Genomic DNA, 21,571 nt, shown 5'->3' on the forward strand with positions numbered 1-21,571 from the left:
ACAGATGCCCTCTCTCACCACTCCTATTCAACATAGTGTTGGAAGTTCCGGCCAAGGCAATCAGGCAAGAGAAAGAAATGAAGGGAATTCAATTAGGAAAACAGGAAGTCAAATTGTCCCTGTTTGTAGATGACATGATTGCATATTTAGAAAACTCCATCGCTCAACCCAAAATCTCCTTAAGCTGATAAGCAACTTCAGCAAAGTCTCAGGATACAAAATCGATGTACAAAAATCACAAACATTCTTATGCACCAGTAACAGACAAACAGAGAGCGAAATCGTGAATGAACTCCCATTTACAATAGCCTCAAAAAGAATAAAATACCTAGGAATCCAACTTACAAGGGATGTGAAGGACCTCTTCAAGGAGAACTACAAACCACTGCTCAGTGAAATAAAAGAGGACACAAACAAATGGAAGAACATACCATGCTCATGGATAGGAAGAATCAATATCGTGAAAATGGCCATACCGCCCAAGGTAATTTATAGATTCAATGCCATCCCCATTAAGCTACCATTGACTTTCTTCACAAAATTGGAAAAAACTACTTTAAAGTTCATATGGAACCAAAAACGAGCCCATATTGCCAAGACAATCATAAGTCAAAAGAACAAAGCTGGAGGCATCACAGTACCTGACTTCAAACTATACTACAAGGTTACAGTAACCAAAACAGCATGGTACTGGTACCAAAACAGAGATATAGACCCATGGAACAGAACAGAGCCCTCAGAAATAATACCACACATCTACAACCATCTGATCTTTGACAAACCTGACAAAAACAAGAAATGCGGAAAGGATTCCCTATTTAATAAATGGTGCTGGGAAAACTGACTAGCCATACATAGAAAGCTGAAACTGGATCCCTTCCTTACACCTTACACAAAAATTAATTCAAGATGGATTAATGACTTAAATGTTAGACCCAAAACCATAAAAACCCTAGAAGAAAACCTAGGCATTACCATTCAGGACATAGGCATGGGCAAGGAGTTCATGACTAAAACACCAAAAGCAGGCAATGAAAGCCAAAATTGACAGATGGGATCTAATTAAACTAAAGAGCATCTGCACGGCAAAAGAAACTACCAACAGAGTGAACAGGCAACCCACAGAATGGGAGAAAATTTTTACAATCTACCCATCTGACAAAGGGCTAATAAGAATCTACAAAGAACTTAAACAAATTTACAAGAAAAAAAAAAACCCCATCAAGAAGTGGGCAAAGGATAGGAACAGACACTTCTCAAAAGAAGACATTTATGCAGCCAACAGGCACATGAAAAAGTGCTCATCATCACTGGTCATCAGAGAAATGCAAATCAAAACCACAATGAGATACCACCTCACACCAGTTTGAATAGCGATCATTAAAAAGTCAAGAAACAACAGGTGCTGGAGAGGATGTGAAGAAACAGGAACATTTTTACACTGTTAGTGGGACTGTAAACTAGTTCAACCATTGTGGAAGACGGTATGGTGATTCCTCAAGGATCTACAACTAGAAATACCATTCGACCCAGCCATCCCATTACTGGGCATATACCCAAAGGATTGTAAATCATGCTGCTATAAAGACACATGCACACGTATGTTTATTGCGGCACTATTCACAACAGCAAAGGCTTGGAACCAACCCAAATGTCAATCAATGATAGACTAGATTAAGAAAATGTGGCACATATACACCATGAAATACTACGCAGCCATAAAAAAGGATGGGTTCATGTCCTTTGTAGGGACATTCATGAAGCTGGAAACCATCATTCTGAGCAAACTATCGCAAGGACAGAAAACCAAACACCACATGTTCTCACTCACAGGTGGTAATTAAACAATGAGATCACTTGGACATAGGGTGGGGAACATCACACACCAGGGCCTGTCATGGGGTCGGGGGAGGGGGGAGGGATAGCATTAGGAGATATGCCTAATGTAAATGACGAGTCGATGGGTGCAGCACACCAACATGGCACATGTACACATATGTAACAAACCTGCACGTTATGCACATGTACTCTAGAACTTAAAATATAATAAAAATAAATGAATAAATAAAATAAAGACTCTGGGCATGATGGTTATTTAGCTAAGCCAATGGAATGAGATCTGAAGAACACCTCAAAGGTTGGCAGAAGAGTGAAAGGAGAACAGAGCAGACCATGGGAGGCAGAAGGAGCAGCTGGCCCCAAAACATCAGTGCTTGTGCTAACGATAAACCCTCTTTATCACCAAGCTGGTCTGAGCACCTTACAATTCCTCTGCTATTGTACTGCTTTGTGTTTGTCTGTCCCCCTTACGTCATTTAATTTTTATCATATTGTTCATGTCACCACGACAATGATCTTTGAAAATGGAGGTCATGTGTTTACCTTCTTTGTATTCATCATAGCCATGTAAGTCCTTAACACATACTGGGTTGGTGGGTGGGTGAGTGGGTGGGTGGATGGAAGGATGGATGGATGGATGGATGGATGGATGGATGGATGGATGGACGGATGGATGGATGGATGGATGGACGGATGGATGGATGGATGGATGGATGGATGGATGGATAGACGGATGGCCAAAATGGTGATTCTGAAGAATTTAAGTGGGAACTGAAAATAATATTCAAACTACTTTAAATTCACAATGTGCTTCCTAATCTACACGCCATCATTCTCCACATGCTCCAGTAACATCAACTTCTCCCAAATCCCCGGACACATAAGGTTCTCTTTCATTTCCCTACTCCTACACAAATTTTTCTCTATCTTCTAAGTTTCACAAATGCCTACTCTTTCCACTTTCTCTACAAGCTCAGATATAAAGAATCCCACTGCCCCTAGAACTCATCACACCCTGCTCTAGGCTTCCATTTATAACAGTGGTTATTATTACACTGTTATAAATAAAGAAATAAGCAAATACCACACTGCAAATTGTCCATGACTTTAATGGTCTTGCATTACATTGTTCTCTAAAAGTATGAACCCCTTTCATAATATGGCCTCCAGTGTCCTTTAAAAACCGCATCATACATTCAGTAGAGCTTCTGCTACATTAAAAAGAGTAATATTGGTAAACGCATCATACAAACACCCATAAAGACGCAGGGTAGCCATGAAGCAAATGGTGAGAGTCCACTGTGCCTCCAGCACTCTTCTCATTCATACAGGTCAATTCACACACGAGTCCCACCTACTCAAGGCTCAGCAACAATGCTTAGAATAAGCTATAATTTCATGCATTTCATATTACATATCTTCCCTTTTAGATACAGAAAAAATTTATTATATCTTATATGTTTATATGTCACACAAATATATTATAGAAAAATATAAAGGCTTACATGTTATATACTAAATGACCAATTTATATCACATAAAACAGTTAAGTCTCATTACTTTTTAAAAGTGTTTATGTCTCATTGTATTTATGTCTCATTCATCTCAATGAATGCCCTTCATTTAGATTTATATGCCATTTAATGCCCTCCATTTAGATTTCAGAGCTATACAAGTCAGCAGCAAATAAACACAATAGGTGTAGAAGCTAGGGAGAAAGGATTGGGGATCAGAGGTTGGTGTGGTTATTTAAGTCACTGTTTCTTAAAACAAAGATAAAAGTAGGTTAGTCTAATCATTCATTAGGAGTCATTATTCTAAGGCATAAAATTTGCCAAATAATAGCTATGTATTCATTACTTACTTTTAAAACAATGCATGAAACAAATAAGTAAACACTGTGTACTAAAATGTCAAAATGTTTTAACCTTTACACATTATATCATAGAAAAAGACAACAGTGATGAAAATTCTAATATGTTAGAATGAATGCTAAATAAACCCTTGATAAACATCATAAGTTAAAAATAAACCGCTTAAATTGTCTAAATGTTCACCTTAATTTTTTTCTCTTCATTGTATAAACGACCTTGGAGATATTTCCCCACCTGACCTAATTAAATCACTTTAACATTCCCCCAAAAAATATATTTATACTCACATTCACTTGAACTTGAATAGACCAGTCGCCAAGTATTGGATGGGAAGATAGCTGAAAAGTTTTGGAAATGACTCCAAAATCACTTTGTTGTGAGAGCCACTGTTGGATCAAATTTGATTTGGGGTCCTAAAATGAAAACCAGACATGTAACTATGTAGAGGCTGCCCATGTGCATGTGCCTCCTATCAGGTTAGGAATGATGCCTTGCCGCATTCCCACCCAGATCCAGAACTTTACTCCAAAATATGACACAAGGATAGTTTTTGGAAAATGTAGGCTCTATATTACTAAAGAAGACAATCAAAGTTTATTCTTTTCTCATATTTCTCCTAAGTTCATCTTGATTCTGCTCCACCTTTTAATTCCTGGCACCCTGTTTCCTTCTACATGAAACACTACAACATGTACATCACCAAACCCCTGGTGGTGGCAGTGGTGGTAGTAGTGTTCCTCCAAATGTACAGATTTGTTTGCAGTTTATTCCCAAAAGCCCATGCATGCAGGTCTCTGCAACTGCTGCATGGAAATCCCTCCCTTCCTTGTCCACTGGTAAAATCAGTTTCAGCTTCTTGCCTCCTATATGTGCCTCCAATAGGCAGAGGTGACTGCTTCCTGGAAAGTCCCTAGTATATCTGGAGTTTCTCTCTCTTGAGTACATATTTTTGTTAAAGGCAGTAAAATATGTTTATTTTACATATTTTATTTTGCCAAAAATCTATATTTTATTATTCCCAACTAGACTGTGACTGAGAGCAGGGGTTGAATATTTTCCCTTAGTCTTATTCTCTAAACTTTGACACCTTTAGATGGCTCTGGATCTCTGTCAGATGCCTTTGAGTAGTGAGTGGGGCCAGTTATTAGAAACCAGAAGAAACCTCTCTCCCAGAGTGGAGATATGACAGTTAGGGGTAAGTACAATGCTGAGAACTGTGCAGAAAGCAGTCTAATAAGCCAGAAACCAATTGTGAAAACCAGAGACCAAAAGCAAGTCAAGAACAATCAGGTTGCTGTATCCTTGGCAAACTCCTGGGCCAGGCATTGTAATCAGCAGTTGGTCCTACTGTGCCTGCCACGGCATGATGCATGGGAAGGCTATGAAGTTCAAAGGCTCAGGAACAAAGGAAGAATTACAAATAGCCAATAAATATATGCTGCCTACTAATTAAGGAAATACAAACGAAAACAATATGATATTGTGTTTCTTCTGTCAGACTGACACAGATAGAAATAATAACAACAATAATTCTTGGTGTTACCTGAAGTGTAGGAAAACGGAATGTCCATATTCGACTGAAACATACATTTCTCCTGGACAATGAAGTCTGAACTGACCTCATGGATGACTTTGCACCTGGGGGATCTGGAGTGTTGGGGGTGAATGAGATAATTCCTCTGCTTTCCCACACCTGTCTTGGACCTAGGTCTAACTGTCACCAATAAGGCAGAAGGAGAGAATGCAAAAGCACCAGAAGTCTACAAGGCACATCAGGATTTGAATCAGCCAAGCACAGTGGTGTCACAGCAAAGCCCAGCATTTACATGTGGTCATCCGCTGCTACAACACAGCCACATACAGTATGAGCGATGCCCCCGTCACAGCCAGAAAAGCTTCAGGCCAGAGATCCTGGAATAGTGGCCCCACATGCCCTTCGAGTCACCTTTAGATGGCTCTGGATCTCTGTCAGATGCCATTGTCTCAAGCAGTAAGCTCCCTGGCTGGAGAATATGTCCGTGAGTACTATTTCTGGATTATGTGTGAAGGACATGTCTGTCCAGCATGTAGAATTAGAGAATTCAAATCACTCAAATAAGGTAGCCTCCTCACCTGGCCAGGGGTCAGATTCTGAGTTGGCCACCACTTCTCCAAAACAGAGTGTCAGGGCACAGTCACAGGATATACTCCTAAGCCAATAACACCTGTTCCCCTACAAGATCATTCACCCGTACCAACAACTTCTGAACGGAGAGGTCAGAGCAGAAACCAGCCATGCCAGCTGCCACCGCAGTGTCAGAGGCACTCATTTCCATTGTGGCTAGAGGAGGCCAGAAGCATGGGAGACATAGGTTATGTTTTTTTCTACTGCTGAAAGTCCTTGAAGCCCCTTTCCCTCCTAAGAAGACCAGTTACCGGGGCATGCAAAATGAGTAATACCCAAAGATGGCACGCGGTCACCAAGAACAACACTGAACACCCTGAATGTGCTGTGACAGTCAGTACCTTAGCTACATCCCGCAGCCATTCCTGGCTGGGCAAGATGGGCCCCAAGTTAACTCTCAAGTGCACTTCTCCACATCAGCCTGCAGGTGGTGCTGCGCCAAGGAGTACAACTGTCTCATTCAGGGGCTCCAGTTAGGCTAAGTCTCAATTTTTCTGAAAAGTTTTGCCAAGACACCAATTGTCTGTTTTCAGCTGAAAGAGTTCACATCAGTGCTCCCACCCGGCCTCTGCAAGTTACAAGGAGGAAGGCAGCTAGACCTGAGTCCACCTTGAGTATCACCTCCCAGGTACAGAGACAGGAGTATGGCCACTCCTCACTCACAGTTCCAAAACACTTTGGGTTCCAGGTAGAATTTTAGTTTAAACTCCCCTCCCCTGGCCAAGAGGGTCCTATCAGTACCAGAGCTAACAAGAAGAATGTCTCTCTGAGCCCTTTCCAGAAAGCCAAATGTGGTCTGCTAAGTCCCAAACTGCACAGAAGAGCCCAAAGAATCTGCAAATCAAATGTTCAAAGGAAGATACCAGCGCAAAGAGGCAGAATTATGAAAAGGCACAGACTATCCAGAACCAGCAGGGTTAGTTCTGGGTTAATGTCTAGAACAGGTAATTTATGCAGTGCTTTTATTTGCCTGCAATAGAAGGAAGCATTGAATGTAAACACCCACAGATAGCCAGACATTTATTAAACCATCTATTGTACACATACTCTCTGGCGTACAGTAAGCTCTCCATATATGTGGATAAATGATGAAGGATGGTATGAATGGAGCCAGTTCAACTCTGCTCAGAGGGTGACGTGAATTTAGAAATGCTATTCACTATGTCAACCTGCCTTATAAACATTCCATTACATAGCAAAGGCAAACTCTGAAATAATGCTAGTTCAATTCAAGAAACATGCATTGAGCACCATGGCAACCAATGTGGTACTGGCTACAAACATATCTTGGCTCAAAGTTAAATGTATACATGTTTATTTGATTGGATTTTGTTGTTTTAATTTATAACAACAAATAAACTAAGAATAGGAAGATACCAAACTAAAAGGCCTACTTTACCTTCCACACTATGTTATTCATTAGAATATTTGGAGTAACCAATGTCCTGAGACTAAGGAGGTTCCCAGGACCAGAGACTTTTCAGTTTTAAAATCAGGGGCATCCCAGGCAAACTGGGATGTTAATCACCCTATTTCCAAGTAATGATCAAATGTCCAGTGTTCTTCTCTGTTTAAATATAGAAAAGCAGGCCCAGCTGGATCTCAGTTGTCTTCAACTTGATTCTCACAGGAAAGCACTCAGTGTGCTAACCACAGTGCCTCCAAATCATCAGAGTATTAAGCAGCAGAGACAAAATTACTACCTTTCAAAAGGAGTTCCTAAAATAATAATAATGGTTAACGTTTAGTGAGCATGTACTATGTGCCAGACACAGTTCTAAATGGTTTACTTGAATTATCTCACTTAATCTTCATAAAAACCTCGTGAGGTTTTATTATTATTACACATTTTCTAGATAAGGAAACTGAGGTTCTAGAAGGTTAATAAATTTACCCAGGATCACACAGCTAGCATCTAGCATCTATTTTTCTTAGAGCTGACAGTGATCCTTTTAAGATGTTAAGTTAGATTACATCAAGTCTGTCCTCAGAATTCTCCAGTGAATTCTCACTTCACTTAGCGTAAGTTTCAAAGTCCTTATTATGGTCAATAAGGCCCTGCATGAGCCCCACCCTAACCCACCTACTTGTATACGACCTCATCTCCTAGCACCTGTCCCCTTGCTCCCGGGGCTCCAGCACACTGCCAGCTTGTTGTTCCTCCAATGCACCAAACAAGCTCCCCCTCAAGGCGTTTCCATGTGCTTTCCCTTCTGTATGGGCTTATTTTTTTTTTTTTACTGCCTTTGGCTCTCTGCTCAAATCAGTCTTCCCAGACAACCCTAGAGAAAGCAACAAACATGCTGGGCACGGTGGCTCACACCAGTAATCCCAACACTTTGGGAGGCCGAGGTGATTGGATCACCTGAGGTCAGGATTTCGAGACCAGCCTGATCAACACGGTGAAAACCTGTCTCTACTAAAAATACAAAATTAGCCAGGCATGGTGGCACATGCCTGTAATCCCAGCTACTCGGGAGGCTGAGGCAGGAGAATCACTTGAACCCAGGAGGCGGAGGTTGCAGTGAGCCAAGATCATGCCATTGCACTCCAGCCTGGGCAACAAGAGTGAAACTCCATCTCAAAAAAAAAAAAAAGAAAGAAAGAAAGTAGCAAACACAAACTCTCTCTCTTTTTCTCTCTCATACACCCACACAAATACAAATATATATCTGTCCCTTTATAAATACATATTTATATGTTTATTATGTCTGTCTCCTACTACCCAACTGAAAAATAAACTCAGTGTCAGCAGGGACTTAATCTCTTCTGTTCACTGCCCTATCGCTGTGCCTGGAATGCAGAAGTTTAATAAATGCTTGACAACTGTATAAATCAATGAAGATGCCAGGCCTGGAACTCAAGCAGGTCGACTCTAGAGGCTGAGCTCTTAACCCAGTGCTGCATGCACCACCTCTCTTCCTATTAGAGGAGTTCCATGGGAAGCTTATCTTAGGTGAATTCTAAGATATTCCAGTGTCAATAACACAAGCAGAACTTCCCAGAGGAGTTTAGTAAGATGGCTAGAATTCCTTGCTTCATTTCTGTCTGGCACTTACCTTAATGAGAATGTTTAAAGAGGTTTTGTAAGGCTTGAAATCTGAGAAGAGTGTAACAATGCGAAACTTCACTTCTTGTTTTGGCTTGTATAAGGCCTTGTCTGTTTGAATGAAGACAGATATTCTCTTGGTCTCAAATGATAAGCGTGTACTATTAGAGAATAAAATCTCATCCTGGGTACGTCCGGTTACACGTAGCTCATAAATCTCATCTGCACTGTTCAGAGGGAGCTGGGGGGAAAAAGAGATCACACATCAAGGTCTCATTATTTTACCTCAAAAATGTTTTAATTACAAGTTAGAATAAAAAACGTAAATACACAGCATTATCAAAAGTAACTGCGATGTTGAAAATTTGCCCCTCCCAGGCATCAGAGTTAAACAATTTGTTTTCCCTCTTTTAACATCCTGCAGTTTGCTCTCCAATTACATCACAGGGCTCCTGGAATGGAGGGCACATAGCCCACTGCTCTCCCTCTGCAGGAGTCACCTTGCCATTTCCTATTCCAAGTGCAAATTCATCCTCCCTAACAGTTATTGCAGGTCAGAATATCTAACATCCTTCAACCTTCTTTCCCACGATCACCCTATTTGAAGTAGTCAACTGATGAAAGGCTCTCTTGCACAAAATTTGTTTACTTGCTATATTCTCTCAACCTGTTTTCTGAGATGCATTCTCCTAATGCATCTTGCGCCTATGTGTCATAGTCTTGGTAGGGATGATGATGCTGCTACTTCTACTACTACTATGAATAACAGAAATCCTTCCCAGGCACAGTAACTCACACCTGTAATCCCAGCACTCTGGGAGACCAAGGCAGGCAGATCACCTGAGGTCAGGAGCTCCAGACCAGCCTGGCCAACATGGTGAAACCCCATCTCTACTAAAAATACAAAAATTACCCAGGTGTGGTGGCACACGCCTGAAGTCCCAGCTACTCTGGGAGGCTGAGGTAGGAGAATCGCTTGAACACGGAGGTTGCAGTGAGCCGAGATTGTCCCACTGCACTCCAACCTGGGCAACAGAGTGAGAATTTGTCTCAAAATAATAATAATAACAACAATAATAACAATAGAAATCCTACCTTCTAGCATTAGCAGACCAAAGCCATACTAAGCAGTTTACCTGCAGTATGTCATTTTAATTCACGACAATCCCTCAGGTGGATATTCTTATTAAAATCATTTCAGGCCGGGCGTGGTGGCTCAAGCCTGTAATCCCAGCACTGTGGGGGGCCGAGACGGGCAGATCACGAGGTCAGGAAATCGAGACCATCCCGGCTAACACGGTGAAACCCCGTCTCTACAAAAAAAAAAAAAAAAACTAGCCGGGCGAGGTGGTGGGCGCCTGTAGTCCCAGCTACTCCGGAGGCTGAGACAGGAGAATGGCGTAAACCTGGGAGGCGGAGCTTGCAGTGAGCTGAGATCTGGCCACTGCACTCCAGCCTGGGCGACAGAGCGAGACTCCGTCTCAAAAAAAACAAACAAACAAACAAAAAAATCATTTCAGACACACACACTACACACACACACACACACACACACACGCACAGACCTTGATGTGGTAATTTTAAAATATGTCCAAAATTTTCTGACTTTCCTCCCTTCAAAAGGTGAAGCCTAATTCTCCCTAACTCTTAGCGATTTGCTTCTAAATCCTAGAATTAGGCTATGTCAGAAAAAGAATACCTTCTGCCCTGTTGTCTCTCTTTCTCGCTTGGATCACTTACTCTGGGGGAAGGCAGAATGGTGTGGTAAGGACACCAGAGAAGCCTGTGGAGAGGTTCACATTGGGAGGAACTAGGGCCTCCCACCAACTACCACCAACCACATGTCAGCCTAGTGAATGAGCTGCTTCACAGAATGTCTCAGCCCTGGGGAAGCCTTCAGATGACTGCAGCCCTGGCTGATATTTTGATTGCAACCTCGTGAGACTCCAAATCAGAAATGCCCAACCATATTGCTCCCAATTCTTCACCCACAAAGACTGTGAGAAGTAATAAAAGTATAACTTATTGTTGTTTGACACACAGTTTTAGGGTTGCTTAGCAATAGATAACTAGCATGCTTGACTTTTCGTTGATTTTCATATTAAAACTGAGGTCCTGAAACTATATCCTGACTCATTTTTGCAAATAAGTTTTGTCTACAGATAGCTCAAAGAGGATTTTCCAATAATAGCAGACATCAGAATGCTGTCAATGTGGTTAAGAATATGAAGAAAGTTCTAATCCCAGCACTTTGGGAGGCCGAGACGGGCGGATCACGAGGTCAGGAGATCGAGACCATCCTGGCTAACACGGTGAAACCCCGTCTCTACTAAAAAATAGAAAAAACTAGCCGGGCGAGGTGGCGGGCGCCTGTAGTCCCAGCTACTCGGGAGGCTGAGGCAGGAGAATGGCGGTAAACCCGGGAGGCGGAGCTTGCAGTGAGCTGAGATCCAGCCACTGCACTCCAGCCCGGGCGACAGAGCGAGACTCCGTCTCAAAAAAAAAAAAAAAGAATATGAAGAAAGTGCAAGAAACCATTGTCAACAATAAAATGGTCAGCAGAAAGTATTTAGGGAGAAGAGTACTGATGTCTGCAATTTACTTGGAAATACATTTAAAAATAAGGTGAATTAATAGATGGATAGAAAGATGGGTAGATGGATAGATGTATGATAGAGCAAGTATAGTAAAATGTTAACGGTAGACCCTAAGTGGCAAGTATAAGGAGTGTTCATTATGAAATGTTTTCAAGTTTTTTCTATATTTGAAAAGTTAATAATAAAATGTTAGGAAAAACAATCAGTATGTTACCTTCAAATGACTTCTGGTGTCAATTTTTGCTTTTCTTCAATAAAGAAGTTTTTTGTTTTGTTTTGTTTTGTTTTGTTTTGAGACGAAGTCTTGCTCTGTTGCCCAGACTGGAGTGCAGTGGCTCAATCTCAATCCCACCTCCTAGGTTCAAGCAATTCTCCTGTCTCAGCATCCCAAGTAGCTGGGACTATAGGTGTGCGCCACCACGCCTGGCTAATTTTTGTATTTTTAGTAGATATGAGGTTTCACCATGTTGGCCAGGCTGGTCTCGAACTCCTGACCTCAAGTGATCCACCCACCTTGGCCTCCCAAAATGATGGGATTATACATGTAAGCCACCACACCCAGCCTAAAGAAGTATTTATTGAGCACCCTTTGTGTACCAGGTTATGCTGGGTACGTGGGATACAACATGAACCAAAGACCTGTTCCCTGGTAGAGCAGAGAGTCTAGCCTGGAACTTGCAATCTTAAATTCCATTTTCTCAAGTGATACTTCAGTCCTCAGACTCTTTGAATCAGATTTTCTAATATTATAAATAAGAAAATACATATATAATATTCTGTTTATAAGCATATTATATTCCTGTGCCAGGAAACAGAATATTATATGCTTATAAATGGCATCAACTTCTAAATATTTCATGTTTAAAAATATATTTGATGGGATTGCTCTTCATTATTTGATATAAGTTTATCATTTTTAGTGGCACAGAGGTCCCAGAACAGATGCTAGATTGAAGACTGATGTCAAATTAATGACACAGAGGCCTAGAGCTAAAGAAGCCTATTAACCGCAAGCAGCCTAAACAGTCAAAGAATTAAAATAAACACAAATGTGCCCAAAAACATTTTATTCTACCTCCTAGTCCATCCTCCTTCAGGGAGCTGACACTGACTCAGGGGAAACATTACTGACTATCTTCCTGCTCTTTTGGGTTACCTTAACTAATTTGCTTTTTTAACTTTTCCCTGTTAAACACCCCACCTTGCCATATATAAAATTTAGGTAATTTTGGATCCTCAAAGACTCAGTGTTAATCCCCAGGAGGCCATCCAGAGATGACAATATGGGCCTTGGTGAATCATTAGACCTGGGTGCCTATACGAAGCATGGGGCATCACCACATATCTTGGGGTGTCACCACACTCTCTGGGTGGTGCTCCAGAGTCTTGCGGTGTCAATGCAGACCTCAGTGCTCCATTGTTAACAATGGGGGCACATAATGAGACTGGAGAAAAGATTATTGACTTTAAGCAATTTTTATGAAAGTTTCTCTCTCTGTGCCTGATCTGGAATGGGTTATAACCTGCCCAGAGTAGAGTGGACACCATGAGGTAATAGAAGCTCCTGCATCTTTACTGGTAAATTGCCTTCTGCCTTCTTGGGGCCACAGTTATTGAAAAGGGTTCCCAACATTGGTGGGGGTGGGGGAGGGAAAGCTGTTCCTTGATAAGTGACTTCCACAGTTCTTACACAGGAGTCAATTATTTACCCACAGAGATTTTGGACTCCTTGACCAGAGGGCACAGGGCTGGAGGAAGGTGCAGTTGCCACAGTGAGAGGCTGTCTGAAAGCAGGACAAGAGTCTGACAATATCCCAAAGCTTTGCCCAACAGAATATCAATCAGCCTCTGGACTGGGTGTGTTGATTCTCACTTATGCACGTCTATTTTGTGTATACATAAATGCAAACTCTCTGAGGAGATGATAGCTCTCTGCCTAGGATACATAAGGTAAGCATGTTCAAAAACATTCTTGCTAGACCAATAAATAAGGATTACTTATTCTAATCTGGGCTGTCTAAAGCCATTTCACCTTCTCTGAAGGATTCATTGCTATAAGGAAACTGAGACAACACAATAGTATTTATCCTCATATACTTCAGGAATAATGCCAGTTACTAAACATAATGGAGACAATTTTTCAAAATAAAATTGAGAAATCTAAGATGATAGTTTCCATTAAAATATATTAGTAATTATACTTACACAATAAAACATTTCTAATCAAATAAAACTACTCCCTCATTTGACAAAGAGAACAAAATAAGTTTTTCTGCCATATTGTGTACAAAAGAATAATATTTATACTAAGTCTTAATTTATGTTTTTTATTTACTTCATATTGAGGATTATTTTAGTGTCTTGAAGTACAATGAGTAAATCAGAAATAAAAAACACATTTGTGTTAATACACTCTTGAAATACTTATATTTTACACTAAAAAGCCATAAAGACCTTAAAAATAATTTAAAATACTACGTTTACAAATGTCAGAATGCAAGTGCACTTAAAACGTGGTTCTATTCACAGGTATGTTCTCACTGGGAAAAAACAAAAGTTGGTTCTGCTTTAATTGAAAACTCATTAAAATGCAGAGCCTTCTTTTTTTGTCAAGCATTTCAAATTTGTCCATACACTTTATTTCTGTCTTTCAAACCGTGCTTTACTAAAAAGAGATATACTCCAAAATATAATCTCTAGTAAAGCTTTCAATAAATAATAGCTATATTTATATACAATTGAAATGGCATAATACTAGAGACAAATACTGGATGTCAGAGTTAGTATTTCATATACTTAAGACTTAAAAGAAGTACAATAGGCTGGGCGCAGTGGCTCACACCTGTAATCCCAGCACTTTGGGAGGCTGAGGCAGGCGGATCACCTGAGGTCGAGAGTTCAAGACCAGCCTGACCAACATGGCGAAACCCTGTCTCTACTAAAAATACAAAAAAAATTAGCTGGGCATGGTGGTGCATGCCTATAATCCCAGCTACTCAGGAGGTTGAGGCAGGACAATCTTGAACCCGGGAAACAGAGGTTGCGATGAGTCGTGATCACGCCACTGCGCTCCAGCCTGGGCAACAAGACAGAAACTCCGTTTCAAAAAAAAAAGAAGTGTAGTAAACAAATTTCTAGTTAATAGGAGCTCAGACACGTACAGTTTATACTAGTATCACTGAAAGAAACTCTCATGATCTTGCCCCACCTTCTCCTTTCAGCCTTTCTACACTTCTGGTATGTGAAACTGCAAACTCCTTTAAGGAAACCAGACAATTATTGTACTTTAGGCTGTGATTCCTGAGCTTAAACCCCACCCTCCTTCTGCTATAGGGCAAATATATGACACAGGATTTATCTTCTTCTTACCACTGGAATACCCTTTCAACAAAGTTCTGCACACAGGCCCTGGGGCCAGTATCTAATGTTTTAGGTTATTTTAATGCAATCTAATGTTTTATTGCCACAAAGATTATAGGGTTTTTTCCCCTACTTCTTCCTGCTTATGCCTTTTTTCCTCTGCTTTCTATTATTAGCAACAGTATATTTCTTAGGAAAGGAAGTACAAATATAATATGTAAGAAACAGAATAGATATAGCATACTAAGTAATTTTTACAAAGTATTGTTTGAGAGTACAATATTCTCTATGAATCCCCCAATATAAATGTGGTTTCTGAATGTGCTTGACAAGTAACTTTCAAAAGGTACCAAGTGGACCAGGTGGCTCACTCCTGTAATCCCATCACTTTGGGAGACCAAGGCAGAAGGGATGCTTGAGCCCAGGAGTTTGAGACAAGCCTGAGCAACATAGGGAGACCTGTTTCTACAAAAAATAAAAAATTAGCCAGGCATGGTGGCACATGCCAGTAGTCCCAGCTACTTGTGAGGCTGAGGTGAGAAGATTGCTTGAACCTGGGAGATTGAGGCTGCAGTGAGCCATGATTGTGCCACCGAACTCCAGCCTGGGCAACAGACCAAGACCTGTCTAAAAAAAAAAAAAAAATTAAGGTAATGAGCAAACCTGGCTTATGAGGTAATACTGATACTAATCAAGCATGCAATGTGTCAGGGCCTAAGTCATTAGTCATCTGTTCTCAGAAAATTACATATATCAAATTGCACCTGATGTTGGATGCTGTGGTTTACTGTACCGTACATGAAGCATGCAAAGCCCCAAAACAAAGCATAGTAATGAAAGTATAAACTTCTAAATCAAAGCTATAGGAAGATTCACTCACAAACATTTAATAATCAGGTTTTATGAATCTCTCAACAGAATAATAACCCCTTTCCATTTCTATAGCAAGTGCTACAACACTTCCCCATCTCATTTCACTCCAGGACATGTTGTGAGATAAAGATGGTATCTTCATTCTCTTTTCCAAGGCCAGGGCTATGGTGAGGTGAGTGAGTCACTTGTCTAAGGTGCAAAATTTAAGGGGGTACCAACAAACTTAGCAATCAAGAAAATAATATTTTAATACAATATTTTAAAATACCAAAATTAATGCAAAAAATTATAAACAAAAAAGTCGACATTTTAAACAAAGACATGGTCAATGTTACAGATTTTTCCTTTTGCCTCAAGTTCTAGTATGTCTCAGCATGGCGCTGCTGTTTTCAAGGACAAGGAAACTGAGGAGCAGAGTTCCACACTAGAAGGCTCATTACCACAGAAGTAGGACCAAACCAGTCCAGATGCCTTTTTTTTTTTAACTTTTATTTTAAGTTCACGGGTACAAGTGCAGATTTGTTACATAGGTAAACTTGTGTCGTGGGGTTGCTGCACAGATTATTTCATCACCCAGTTGCTAAGCCTAGAACCCATTAGCGATTTTTCCTGATCCTCTCCCTCCTCCCTCCCTCTACCCTCGCGTAGGCCCCAGTGTCTGTTGTTCCCCTCTATGTGTCCATGTGTTCTCATCACTTAGCTCCCACTTATAAGTGAGAACATGTGGTGTTTAGTTTTCTGTTCCTATGTTAGTTTGCTAAGGATAATGGCCTCCAGCTCCATCCATGTTCCTGCAAAGGACATAGTCTCGTTCTTTTTTATGACCAGTACAGATTTCTGTGCTAATAGTCCAGCCCAGTTTCCTTCAGTGAAGTCCTCTATTTTACAAGAGGAAAATCTCTGCCAAGAGTTTGAAGAGCCTCATAATCAATCTCCTTGAAATAATATTATTCATAAATAATCTGAAGGCTGAACTAAACTCAAGCCAAATTTATGTGAAATATGTGAATTGACATAAAATCCAATGAAATATTTATTTAGCTCACTGATGCAATATATTTCTGAAACCAAAATTTTAAATGAATACTTACTGATGGAAGAGTAAGAGTCTTAAAAGAGCCTAAAAGGAAAACAGAAAAGAAAACAGAGTTAGCACAATTTGAATATGATGATAGAACACAAACCTTCCAAAACTCTCCCAATACTCTTATATGTGTAGATGGAATCATAAATACATTTGGTCAAACCAAAATAACATTTAAATGCCCAGAAGACCCAATAAATTATTACATATCTTTGTCCCAAACGATTAAAAATCAGAATTAAAAGGGTATCAGTGGGCGAACCCAAAAAACATTAAGTTCTGCTTCTCTTTGCCATTATTATTTCTGATGTCATGGTGCTGCTGCCCTTGTTGCTATTTTAAGATTATACGTGCTTGCGGGGCACTTCACTGTACAGTAGTAGCCTGAGATTTATTTCTTGTTCTCAAACCCTCGTGATAAAAGAAAAAAGGAAGGCATTAGTCATGTCAGGGGTGAGCTGGGACTCATAACTGACTCATGAGTACTAGGGTGACGCAGACTTTTCTTCATGTAAAGTTTCTGTACATAGGACTGCTAATTAAACTCATGCCAATTTCTCATCAGATCCATTTATTTCTGAGGGAAAATGGTTTCATGTTAAAATAAAAGAGTATTTGTCCAAAGTTCCTATCGAAGATGGCAGGCCCTTGGGAAATAAAATGGAGCAAAAGATGATTTTAAAGAGAGAGACGGAAATAATAGGCCTCGGTTCCTTCATTCATTTAAAAACTAACACAATGTGCAAGACAGATGTGGTCCCTCTCCTCCAGGAAGCCAAATGGGTCTATCAGGTGAAAGCAGAGGCACCAGGGCAAAGCACAGTACACAGCAGGGGTTAGGCAAGCAGCATCTGGAATCAGACCACATCAAGAATTTGATACATACTGGCCCGTCCTTGAACAAATTACCTGATTCTCAAGCTCAATTTTTTTCATCCATAAGATGAGGATGCTAACAATCATACCAATCTCATGAGGTGGTTGTAAGGAATAAGTGTGTTGATACCCGTAAAGCATATAGAACAGTGCCTGACACATAGAAAACACTTGATATGTGTTAGCTATTATAGTGTCAAAAAGCTTGAAGAGTTTTCCATTGGGGATGTCAGTATGCCCCTACAGACATGGTCTTCAAATTTTTATGATACAGTATTCCATCAATAAAAACACTTAGTATACCTTACCGATGTCAAATTACATTTATAAAATTATATACATGTATTTTCTCAACCAAAATATTAAACATTAGAAAAACTTTAATTTATAGCCAGGCACAGTGGCTCACACCTGTAATCCCAGCACTTTGGGAGACTGAGGCAGACAGAACACCTGAAGTCAGGAGTTCGAGACCAGCCTGGCCAACATGGCAAAACCCCATCTCTACTGAAAACTACAAAAATTAGCCAGGCATACTGGCATGCCTGTAGTCCCAGCTCCTTGGGAGTCTGAGGAAGGAGGATTGCTTGAACCCAGGAGGTGGAGGTTGCAGTGAGCTGAGATACATCACTGCACTACAGCCTAGGCAACAGAGCGAGACTCTGTCTTAAAACTAAATGAATAAAAGAAAAGAGAAAACTTTAACTTCTTAGCTTTGCTTAATAAAATAATAGAAATAAAAAGTACTACATTTTCTACTTCCATCCTTATAAATGGTCGTATATACTCTTAGATGTGTGCACACCCACTTTGAAGACTACCACCCCAGTGGGCCAAAATGAAATACAAGTATGTTTTCAGGAACAGATAAGTAACTCATCACCATCACTTACCACCTAGCACAGATCAGTTTATCTAATAACTGCCATCGTAGGAAGCAAAGAGCAAGATTCTTAAACAACAGGATATTGAACATGGTGTTTCAAAAAGGTGAAGAAGGAAGTATCGTGGAACAGATACATGTAGTACAGGTAGGAAAAGGAGCACATTGGAGGGATGAAGGGAAGGCACCTAGAGAAAATGATGCCAGTGTCTAGGGTTGTAGGATATGGAGAAATTAGCCATATGAGCAAGGAGGGGTACAACGTTACAGGCAGAAGAGCAGCAAATGCAAAGCAGTGGAGATCAACCTGAGTCTAACAAACCAAAGAGCTGGATGAACAAAGATCACAGACAGAAAGAGAACAGTAGCCAGGAGGCTTGGCCCGATCACAAAGGGCTCTTTGGACAAGATGAGTCCTCACCAGGATTATCCCAGTTGACACTGTTATTCCACCATCCTGATTTAGCATTGTCCTGGATCTTTTTTTGGTTAGCAAAATATTATTCTAGGATGGGTTTAATGTGCACATAAATTAACTTTGAAAATGTTTTATTCTTTCTTTAATTGACAAGTAATAATTGTATATATTCATGGTATACCACATATAGATGATACATGCATACCTTATGGAATGAGGTATACTTTATGGCATGGCTAAATCACACTATTTAACATGTGCCTTAGCTCACATAACTACTTGTGGAAAGAAACAATTAAAATTTACTCTCAGCAATTTTTAAGTATACAATATGTTGATATTAACCATAGTTACCATGCTGTACACTAGATCTCTTGAAATTATTCCTCCCATATAACTGAACTTTGTGTCCGTTGACTGACATCTCCCCATTCCTTTCACCCTCTGGTAACTGCCATTTTACCCTTTGTTTCTATGAGCTCATCTTTTTCACGCTCCACACATAAGTGAGATCATGCAATATTTGTTTTTCTGTGCTTAGCTTATTTCACTTAACATAATGTCCTCCAGGTTCATCCATGTCACTGAAAACGACAGGACCTCCTTCTTTTATAAGACTGAATAGTGTGCCATTATGTATATATATCGCACACTTTCTTTATCCATTTATCCATTGATGGATACTAACATTTATTCCATATCTTAGATATTGGGAATAACGCTGCAGTGGATGTGGGAGTGCAGATATCTCTTCAACATACTGATTTTACATCGTTGGATATACACCAGCTGTGCTTTTGGGAGTATCTTACCTTGTAGGAAGAAATTTCTGTTCATTAAGCTTACTTTTAATGGGAAAGATTTATTATATTCTATACTGAATTGAAGTGAAATTGAAAAGCCCCAGGATATTTCGGCAAGTAAAGTTGGTAAAACCTTCAAAGGAACCATAAATACAGACAATTTACAGGACAAATTTTGTCCTGTAAAAACATTTGTGAAAAGAAGCATGGGGTTCTGCAAGCAGACTTTGTGAAATATTTGGGTTGAAACATTTAAACATTGCAATACACGGGTGGTGGTGGATGGAATTGAGAATACCATCCATATAGCAGAATTTGTTCTGATCTCACCAGGTACCTCAGTATGTGTGGAGAAGGTGTTTTCTTAATTTAAAATATTATGGTCGGGTCACTTGAATATTAAAACAAATAATGGGTTACAACCTACTGAATAAAACAAGAATCTATGAGTTCATGCTCATATACAATTAAATACATGACTGAGTGAAAGAGAAGAAAGAGTTATTACTTACCACAGAATTCCAACTAATAATTGTAGAAGGAATCGTGGAATCCAAAAATTTCACAACTATCACAAAAATAATGGCAATAATCAATCACCAATCTAGCGTGTATAGGCTAAATGAGAATTGTGAGAAATAATCAACCACTGTTGTTTTAATCTACTAAATCTGGGGATGGCTTGTTTCACAGCAACAGTTGATTGGAACACTTCAGAAATGAGCAAGATTAACTAGCAACTCTTTAAAGCTGCTCAGTCACATACAGGAGCCTCTAAATATATGTGGCTATTGAGCCACTGAAAAAAGCAGCAAGTGTAAAATACATCCCATATTTCTGAGACTTACAACCAAAAAAATGTAAAATGTCATGTCAATAATTTTATAGTGATTAAATGTTGAACTAATAATCTTTGTAAATTATTGGGTTAAATAAAATATATTATTACAATTAACTTCACCTGTTTCTCTTTTTTTTAGTGTGGCTACTAGAAAATTTCCAATAACTTACGTAGTTGACTTATACTTGTATTGGACAGAACTGATTTAGGGGATAGAAGACTTAAATTTGTGTTTAGCAACAATAAAACAACTAACAGATCAGACAGAATGCAATTTTTTAGTTATATGAATAAAATAATAATAATAATAGTACTTACCACCTACAGAGTGTTCCAAAGCATTACATATATTAATGGATTTAAAGCTCACAACAGGGGGGCGGAGCAAGATGGCCAAATAGGAACAGCTCCAGTCTCCAGCTCCCAGCACGAGCGACACAGAAGACCGGTGATTTCTGCATTTTCAACTGAGGTACTGGGGTCATCTCACTGGGGAGTGCCGGACAATCGGTGCTGGTCAGCTGCTGCAGCCCGACCAGTGAGAGCTGAAGCAGGCTGAGGCATTGTCTCACCTGGGAAGCGCAAGGGGGAAGGGAATCCCTTTTCCTAGCCAGGCGAACTGAGTCACACAACACCTGGAAAATCGGGTAATTCCCACCCCAATACTGTGCTTTAAGCAAACGGGCACACCAGGAGATTATACCCACAACTGGCTGGGAGGGTCCCACGGCCACGGAGCCTCCCTCATTGCTAGCACAGCGGTCTGCGATCTAACCCCAAGGCAGCAGCGAGGTTGGGGGAGGGGCGCCCGCCATTGCTGAGGCTTAAGTAGGTAAACAAAGCCGCTGGGAAGCTCGAACTGGGTGGAGCTCACAGCAGCTCAAGGAAACCTGCCTGTCTCTGTCTCTGT

At 40.2% G+C, this 21,571-nt stretch overlaps 1 protein-coding gene across 1 annotated transcript in view; it reads right to left on the minus strand.

Moving 5' to 3' along the window:
* The window catches only part of CD109 (CD109 molecule), a 152,841-nt gene that overhangs the window by 102,803 nt on the left and 28,467 nt on the right, over positions 1-21,571 (minus strand). Inside the window, 3 exon segments of the mRNA XM_017871333.1 lie at positions 4,001-4,126; positions 8,937-9,167; positions 16,848-16,876. Of these exon segments, the coding sequence (XP_017726822.1) occupies positions 4,001-4,126; positions 8,937-9,167; positions 16,848-16,876 (386 nt within the window).

Source organism: Rhinopithecus bieti, unplaced genomic scaffold (assembly GCF_001698545.2).
Source record: "Rhinopithecus bieti isolate Rb0 unplaced genomic scaffold, ASM169854v2 scaffold_4709, whole genome shotgun sequence".
Taxonomy (NCBI): Eukaryota; Metazoa; Chordata; class Mammalia; order Primates; family Cercopithecidae; genus Rhinopithecus; species Rhinopithecus bieti.